This window comes from Triplophysa rosa, linkage group LG6 (assembly GCF_024868665.1).
Source record: "Triplophysa rosa linkage group LG6, Trosa_1v2, whole genome shotgun sequence".
NCBI lineage: Eukaryota > Metazoa > Chordata > Actinopteri > Cypriniformes > Nemacheilidae > Triplophysa > Triplophysa rosa.
The window spans coordinates 17,683,369-17,692,622 of record NC_079895.1 but is presented as its reverse complement, the minus strand read 5'-3'; the positions used below and the strand labels follow the sequence as shown (position 1 = coordinate 17,692,622).

Genomic DNA, 9,254 nt, shown 5'->3' with positions numbered 1-9,254 from the left:
GGCTTTATAGGTAATAAGCAAGATTTTAAAGTTAACGCGATGCTTTATAGGTAACCAGTGCAAGGTTGACAGAACCGGGCTAATATGTTCATACTTTTTTGTACGTGTAAGAACTCGAGCTGCCGCGTTTTGGACCAATTGGAGTTTTTGTAATAAGCCTGCAGGGCAACCACCTAACAGTGCATTACAGTAGTCTAGTCTTGATGTCATGAATGCATGAATTAACTTCTCTGCATCTGACATTGACAGCATATGACGTAGTTTAGATATATTCTTAAGATGGAAAAACGCAATTTTACAGGTGTTGGCGACGTGGCTCTCAAATGACAGATTACTATCGAATAGAACGCCAAGATTCTTTGCTGACGACGAGGGTTTTATGGAACATCCGTCAATAGTTAAACAGTATTCTTGGTTGTTACTTATAGCAGTTTTCGGTCCAATAAGTAACACTTCTGTTTTGTCCGAGTTCAGTGATAAAAAGTTGTTACTCATCCAGTTTTTTATATCGACTATGCATTCCAATATTCGATGGAACTGCTGTGTTTCATGAGGCTTCGAGGAAATATAAAGTTGAGTATTGTGAGCGATAGCTCGGGCAGCTGGAGGCATAAGAATGTCCAAGACAAAGTAAGTCCCGTTTCAAAGTAGGCTTTAATCCAAGCAGTGCAAGAATCCAAGATGAGAACAAAACAAACACGTGAAAGGAAAAAAAAAACTTCAAAGTAAAATAAAATAAACATATTTGCAAACCCATACCTGGAGTAAGCATTTATGAGCTGTAAATTAACATGGAGGCAATCGCCCCAACCATGCGATCAAACATGAGTCCACACTGACTAGCATACCACTGACTAGCACACAACTGCACTCCCAACCATGCTGCATCTAGCAGCCATTTTCAACCCAAGGCCACGCCCCCTGGAATGTACCATTTAGCAGGTAAGAAAACAAATTACATGTGCACTAAATGATTGAATGAATGAATAATGAATAATGGTGGATAATGCCATACATAAACTCAAAACCTGCAAACGCTAATGCTATAACTACTTGCCAAACATTAACACAATATACACTTTCATTACACTCCACACAATTCACATTTAAACATACAATATTCCACATCTCCTTACAATATTGTATGTAAATGTATGTGAGAATGAATCAGTGTGCATAGTTCATGTATAGTCACGGGGCCTCTCCGTGACAAGTATCATCAGCATAACAGTGAAAGCTAACTCCGTGTCGCTTTATTATATCTCCTAGAGGTAGCATGTATAATGCGAAGAGCAGAGGCCCTAAGACTGAGCCCTGTGGTACACCGTACTGGACTTGCGATTTGCGTGACACTTCATTGTTTATTGCTACAAATTGAAAATGGTCGGATAAATAAGATTTAAACCATTTCAAAGCTATTCCTTTAATGCCGACGTAATTTTCGAGTCTATGTAGGAGTGTGCTGTGGTCAATGGTGTCGAATTCAGCACTAAGGTCTAGCAGCACCAATAGCAGATCATTTGTAACTCTGATCAAAGCAGTCTCTGTACTGTGACATGCTCTAAATCCAGACTGGAATTCTTCATTGATGTCATTCCTTTGGAGGAAGGAGCATAATTGAGTTGAAATTACTTTTTCCAGAACTTTAGATATGAAAGGCAGATTCGATATAACGTCTTGGTTATGGATGTAACCTCAGTTCCCTTATGGAGGGAACGAGACGTTGTGTCGAGCCGACAGATGGGGTTAGCTCTTGAGAACCTATCAACTTCTGACTAGTTTAGAAAAGGCCAATGAAATTGGCAAATGAAATCTGCATGCCGGGCTCCGCCCCCGGATATCCGGGTATAAAAGGGACACGGCGTGCTGCATTCATTCACTTTTTGGTCTGAGGAGCCTGAGCATCCCTCGACCGCTGCGGCGGGCGGCCAGCATTGTGGCAAGAAGGACACAATGTCTCGTTCCCTCCATCAGGGAACTGAGGTTACATCTGTAACCAAGACGTTCCCTTTCTGTTGGTCTCTCGATGTTGTGTCGAGCCGACAGATGGGGTTCCTATGGAAAACGCCACAGCGCTGTGCCGCGTCACAATCTCTAGCAGAGCGACACTGGCTGGCCTGGGCGAGTCAGACGTGAGCGCTAGCGCAAAATTGTTACCGTCCAGTGGAGAGGTAGGGGGTCCCAGAGCTTTTGAAGAAAAGGTGGGAAGCCCCTGCCACTGGCCGTCACGGGCGGAGGCCTTGATTCTCTAACAGCAAGAAGCCGCCCGGCACCGCAAGGGCCACTGGGTAAGCATTATTCTCCCCTGGGGGGAAAATGCTACAGAGACCACTACCTACCGTAGGGAGGAATTAGTGGAGACACCAACATGGTCTCACCATCAGGGGAGAACTTATGGGAAAATGTGCGGACTGAAGGAGTTAACCGCAAGGTGGAAGTCCAGCTAGGGAGGTCATGGGTTGCCAAGGTGGGAACCATTCATGAGGATACATCAGACGGAACCGTTCGATGGGGGGGTTACCACGTCTGGGACACTAGGTCCAGTTAGAGCTATGTGGTAGATAACTCAACTGCTCCCCGGCCTAAGGGGGCAGGTCTGCTCTGCTCAGCCCGGGCCCCCAGAAAGTGCTTAGTGATGCATGGAATGCCTGTTCTTTACCCAGTGGGGAAAGAAGGGAGGCGGAATTAGCGCACTGAGGGTTGGGGTGCAGTGTGCAAGGGGCACGCAGTGTCGGGGCGATGGATGGGCCCCCGCATGCGCTGGCATATCAACTGCCTGGAGTCGTTGGCTGTGCTACTTGCACTGAAGAGGCTACAACCTCTCGCGCAGGACAATTAAGTGCTGGTCCGGTCGGACAGCACAACTGCCATAGCGTATATCAACCACAGGGTGGCATTCACACACGGCAGTTAACACGACTCGCCCGACGCCTCCTCCTGTGGAGTCAGCAGGTGATCCGCTCCCTGCGAGCCACACATATCCCAGGCGACCTGAACCAGACAGCTAACGTGCTCTCTCGTCAGTTGACGCCTCGCGGAGAGTGGCGACTCCACCCCCGCGCAGTCCAGCTCATTTGGGTGCAGTTTGGGCAGGCTCAGGTAGTCCTGTTCGCCTCCCTGGACACCACCCATTACCCGCTATGATGCTCCCTGTCCGAGGCCCCCCTCGGCATGGATACTCTAGCGCACAGCTGACCGCGGGACAAGCTGAAGTACGCCTTCCCCCCAGTGAGCCTCATTGCACAGACCCTGTGCAAGGTCAGGGAAGAGGAGCATCAAGTGTTACTAGTTGTGCCGTACTGGCCCAACCGGACTTGGTTCTCAGAGCTAATGCTCTTGGCGACAACTCCCCCCTGGCCGATCCCCCTGACGAAGGACCTGCTTTCCCAGGGGAAGGGTACGTTATGGCATCCCAGGCCAAACCTCTGGAACTTCCATGTCTGGACGGGATGAGGAGATCCTGAGTGGCCTAACCCCTGCGGTGGTTGAGACCATCACTCAGGCTAGGGCCCCGGCCACTACGCGGCTATACGCCTATAAGTGGCGCCTCTTCTCATCCTGGTGCTCTTCTCGAAGAGAAGACCCGCGGAGTTGCTCGATCGTTAACATGCTGTCCTTTCCTCAAGAGAGACGGGAGAGTAATCTCTCCCCTTCCACACTGAAAGTGTATGTAGCCACCATTGCCGCTCATCACGACCCAGTAGCTGGAAAGTCCCTGGGACAGCATGACCTGGTCTTTAGGTCCCGAAGGAGCGCGAGAAGGCTACCGCCTTGTCCGCGCTCCGTACCCTCTTGTGACCTTCATGTGGTCCCTCAAGAGGCCCCCCTTCGAGCCCCTCGGAGATGCCGCTCTTTCTCACCTCACGATGAAGACGGCTCTCCTGATGGCGCTCACCTCCAAGAGGGTAGGGACCTACAAGCATTCCCTGTGTCCACAGATTGCCTAGAACTCGGGTCCGATGATTCTCACGTTATCCTGAGACCCCGGCCCGGCTAAGTGCCCAAAGTTCCCGCCACGGACCCCTAGAGACCAGGGGAGGTCTAGGCTCCCCACCGGGGAGGAAGACCCAACCCCATCCGTGTTGGGTCCAGTACGTGCGCTGTGCCTCTACTGGACCGCACGCAGAGCTTCAGAAGCTCTGAGCAGCTCTTTGTCTGTTTTGGAGGTCAGCAGAAGGGGAGGGCTGTCTCCAAATAGAGACTGGCACACTGGATCGTGGAGGCCGTCGCCACGGCGTACTGATCCCAAGATCGCCCGTGGCCATTGGCAGTGAGAGCACACTCCACCCGGGGTGTAACCTCCTCGTGGGCACTGGCTCAGGACACCTCTCTGGCAGACATTTGCAGAGCTGCGGGTTGGGCTACGCCCAACACCTGCACGAGGTTCTACAACATCCGCGTAGAACCGGTATCAGCCCGCGTCCTGCATGGCAACATGTAGGACCGGCAGCCGGTGAAGAACAGGCATTCCATCACTAACACCTTCCTGGGGGCAGGCTGGGCAGAGCAGCCCTGCCCCCTTAGGCCGGGTAACAGCTGAGTTATCTACCACATAGCTCTAACCGGACCTAGTGCTCCAGACATGGTAACCTACCCATCGGGCGGTTCCGTCTGATGTATCCTCATGATTGGTTCCCACCTTGGTAACCCATGACCTTCCCTAGGTGGACCTCCACCTTGTGGTAAACTACTTCAGTCCGCACATTTTTTTCCCATGAGTTCTCCCCTGACGGTGTGACCATGCTGGTGTCTCCACTAAACTCCTCCCTACGGTAGGAAGTGGTCTCTGTAGCGCGTTTCCTCAGTGAGGAAATAGCGCTTACCCAGTGGCCTTACGATGCCGGGCGGCTTCTCGCTGTTAGAGAAACAAGGCCTCTGCCTGTGACGGCCGGTGGCAGGGGCTTCCGACCTTTCAAGGAAAGCTCTGGGACCCCCTACCTCTCCACTGGATGGCCACAATTTCGCGCTGGCGCTCACGTCTGACATGCCTAGGCCAGTCAGCGTCGCCTCGCTAGAGACTGTGACGCGGCACAGAGCCGAGGCATTTTCCAGAGGAACTCCATCTGTCGGTTCGACACAACGTTGAGAGACCGACAGAAAGGGAACGTCTTGGTTACGGATGTAACCTCTGTTCCCTGATGGAGGGAACGAGACGTTGTGTCCTTCATGCCACAACGCTGGCTGCCCACCGCCACGGTCGAGGGATGCTCAGGCTCCACAGCCCAAAAGGTGAATGAATTAGTGATGGGTCGTTCATGAACGATTTGTTCTTTTTGAACGAATCTTTAAAATGACTCGGGAGTAACGACTGTCTCAACAAGTGATTCGTTCATTTTGTGTTGACTGCGTATGTGCAACATTGTACCAGAAACAGTAATGAAGTTCGTCTCTCGAGTCATCAGGTCCGAGTCCTTTCGTTCTTTTATACCGGAAAGAGAAATGATTAGTTCGTCTCTAGAGTCATCGGGTCCGAGTCCTTATACCGGAAAGAGAAATGATTAGTTCGTCTCTCGAGTCATCGGGTCCGGGCCCTTTTGTTCTTTTGTCAAATGGTAGCTCCGCAGGCAAACCTGCAGCCTGTACCGGAGTCTTTGAGTCCGAGTCTTTAACGTTACGTGACGACTTCCTGGATCATCAGTCAAATGCATGATGTACGTGTTATATGTTGTATTATAGCAAGAAATATAAAATGATCAAAAGATATGCGCAATAAACATCTTCTCTAAAACGTACCGTTCTGTTCTTTTTTCTGTCAGTATATTCATAAATGTTTCTTGTGGATTTCTGCATGTGTTTTTAATTTATCTTAATAACTAACTATTTTGCATAAGAACTGTGCTGGCAAAATATAAACATAAGCAACACTAGTAAAGTCAGTGTTTATGTCTAATGCATATATTACACATGTGATCTAAATAATTGCACATTTAAATGATTTCAATAGCCTATTATTATATACTTTGCAAACTGCATGAGACTTTTTAGTAAAAAACAACAACCTGTAAACCTTATTGCATACCTGGTGACCCAAAATTGTTAATGAATTATAAATACATAACTTTACAGAAATGCTGTCAGGAAATAATTAAATAACTGTTTCTCATAACTTGTCCCTAACTACAATATAAGTTATTTCTTATTATATATCTGATCAAAACTAGCATAAATAAACGTTATGGGGTAATTTGGCTATTAACATGCAACATTGATTTAACTCTGCTCAGATGAACGAAATGAACGAAATGACTCGTTCATTTTGCTGAATGAGATTCAAACATCCGAATCGCAAAAATGACTCGAACTTCCCATCACTAGAATGAATGCGCACGCCGTCTTCCTTTTATACCCGGATATCCGGGGGCGGAGTCCGGCAGGCAAATTTCATTCGCCAATTTCATTGGCCTTTTCAAAATAGTCAGAAGTTGATAGGTTCTCAAGGGCGAACCCCCATCTGTCGGTTAGACACAACGTCTCGTTCCCTCCATCAGGGACATAGTTGCCAAGTCCGCTTATAGTACGCGACCTTGGGCTTCTTTTTCTGTGAAGTCGCGTTAAAAAATCACTTGTTGCGGGTTGCGGGTTTTGGGGCTTATTTTAAAAAATATGGTTGCTTGTTCTGAACCTGACAAGCAGCTTTGTTTCTTTACATCTATGGTCGCTATTTTGTTCAATCCATTAACACTGTCTGCTCGACGGTAGGCTTTTTGTACTACATGCGGCTGAGCATAACATCACAGCACCGCGAGAGCTATTTGAAAGCATACAGAGACTGTACCGACAGAGACGTCTACTGTCGGATCACTCTCGCGGTACTATGATGTCACGCGCCGATTGGTCTGCGCGGCGCCGCAGGAGGTCACACAACATAGAGAAGCCAAGAATGCTACAGTGGTCTCTTCACGTAATCTTCGGCGCGCTTTGGGTAATCGGAGGTAAATATACCAAACAGATGAAATATTCACTTAAAGATAAAAAGCATTTTATAACCGGGCTACATCGTTAAAAATGTTAAAAGTGTAGATCTGCGCGTTTGGCTACACAGCGTTATTCAAGCCTAAGCACGTGTGAATAGCGTAATTTGTCCTCAAACACCGCCTCCTTTCCCCTACCAACTAAACTAAATGTATTAAATCTGTCACGATTAGAATGAAATGTGAAAATGAACGAAAAGTGTTCAGATCTGATCACGGTGCAGCAAAGGTGGAGAGGGAGGGATGACCCTATTTATTAGGCTATAAGGTAAACATCAAACATTTTTATTGTATTAAATAAATGTATTGATCATTGCAGAATATAATTTAAAAAAGTATACATCAAATGCATATAGTTCAGTTTTACTTTATTATAAATGTGTGGCTGTTAGAGCTACTTAAGTGGTCATTATATCTTCTCATTTTCCATCTCTCCAGGCCTATACTGCTCACATCAGAGATTTGCAATTAATTTTTGTAAAATAATTTGTTTGCGTTTTTCAAACAGGGTAGTGTCAGTTTAAAATGACCCAGGCTCGTTCATTAATAATAAATAATTGATAATAAATTACATTGATGATCATGAATAATGTTGGGCTTGTTTTGGGCTTGTTTTTGGAGCTTGTTGCTTATTTGTCTTGCAAAAGTTGGCAACACTGAAGGGAACATAGGTTACATCCGTACATCCGTGAAGGATTCATTCATATTTACACAGCACCACCAAACAGGCTAACTGACATATAGCTATTTATATTATCCAAATCAGAAAGATGATTATTAAACAAATGCGGAAATGTAAATAAATATTAATAATATAAAAATATAATATTAACATTATTATTTGTTTAAATGTTTGGAACTAATGGAAACTGTGAGGCAACAAAACATGATAGGATTACATAATTTTTATTTGCATAGCACTTTTCACCATATGTATTGTTTAAAGCAACTTTACAGAATCATACCTTGATTAAAGTTCCCAGTAAGGAAAAAAACTCTTAAGAACTGATGACAGTCAACCATGTTCACCAATAGAAAACTTATGTTTAAACCTAGGTACTAAATCACCAAACATCCTTGATTATAAACACATATTTCATATTCAATCAAAAGATTATTGAGATTTTTCATTTCACGCTAATAAGACCCATTATTTATATTTTTTGATGCTAATTCAAACGCTATGTAAAGCTACCTGGAACCTATGAACATGGATTACAAATGTACTTCCTCCATAAACACTATGATGATAATTTTACAAGATTAAAAATGGACTACGTTCCTTTTTTAGTATCTCCCATCATAGACTACCATGTTTTTTACTAGCTAAAACAACATTACACCAGGATATATTTGTGGTACTTTTAACATACATGGGAACCTAAGGAATGTTTACTGGATCAACCGGATATAAAGGATTAAGGTATATTGGGGATTTGTAGCAGACAGGACGCTTTTTCTCACAGCATTTTGCACTTTTCCATTTGAATTCATCTTCACGAACCAATGACAATGAAGCACAAAGGCCCATAAAACTGTCCAGTGGCTGCCCATCAGCCCAATGAAAGAAATCTGATGATGGTGATGGTAATGATGTTGTTGATGGTGTTTGCCTTTGCCAGTACCAGTCTGTAGTCATAAAACTAGGACGTAGTCCAATCCAAGCCTCCTCATCCTCTGTTGTGTTAACCGTATTGGCCAAATTCATCTGAATGTCTTCACTTGTAAGACAGGCAAGTTGTTTTTGAAGACTCGTGCAGGGGGCCAGGGCCTCAGCCCAACTAAGACGATCATTTCCGACTTCAATCTGTCCAGGAATCACCACACAGCCAAACTCACCTGAATGCATGAATAAATAAAAAATTAACCATCACAATGATGTGCTTGACAATTTATCAATTTAAGTCTGCATTTGAATTTAACAAACAAAAATTACCTGGTTGATCATTTATAGGTATAGCTGGTCCTCCATAAACTGCCGTGCCAGTGTTTTCCAGTATATAAACGGCAATCTTTGAGCTTGAATGCCAGATAAAGGTCGATGGGTTTGTTAAAGGTATTATAGCTGAAGAGTATTTTGTGCCGGTAATCACAGTCCACTTAGCGAATGTAATATTGTCGTATTGTTTGTGTACATTATTTCTGCTGCCAGTTTCAGCTATCACTAAGGCGCTCTTGATGTCTGAATACAACTGTAGCAGATAGCAGCCAGCAAACATGTTTTCTGGGATCAATTCAATAAAAAGATCTGGACTGATATGTGTATGTAACTTTAGAGACGGT

The 9,254-nt window shown here is 45.3% G+C and overlaps 1 protein-coding gene across 1 annotated transcript; it reads right to left on the bottom strand.

Annotated features, from left to right (window-relative positions):
* Positions 1 to 7,881: 7,881 nt before the first annotated feature.
* Positions 7,882 to 9,190, bottom strand: LOC130555350 (uncharacterized). Its single transcript, XM_057335471.1, has 2 exons — positions 8,908 to 9,190; positions 7,882 to 8,810 (listed from the first exon to the last, which is right to left on the bottom strand). Exons 1-2 carry the CDS (start codon positions 9,188 to 9,190, stop codon positions 8,353 to 8,355), a joined length of 741 nt encoding a protein of 246 aa, XP_057191454.1. The 3' UTR covers positions 7,882 to 8,352.
* Positions 9,191 to 9,254: the final 64 nt, after the last annotated feature.

What these genes read in the sequence shown, in the direction of transcription:
- LOC130555350 (XM_057335471.1), bottom strand. Translation starts at nt 9,190, where the DNA reads ATGTTTGCTGGCTGCTATCTGCTACAGTTGTATTCAGACATCAAGAGC. An exon ending in ACCTATAAATGATCAACCAG is followed by an intron (nt 8,811 to 8,907) that starts GTAATTTTTGTT and finishes TCATGCATTCAG; the next exon opens with GTGAGTTTGGCTGTGTGGTG.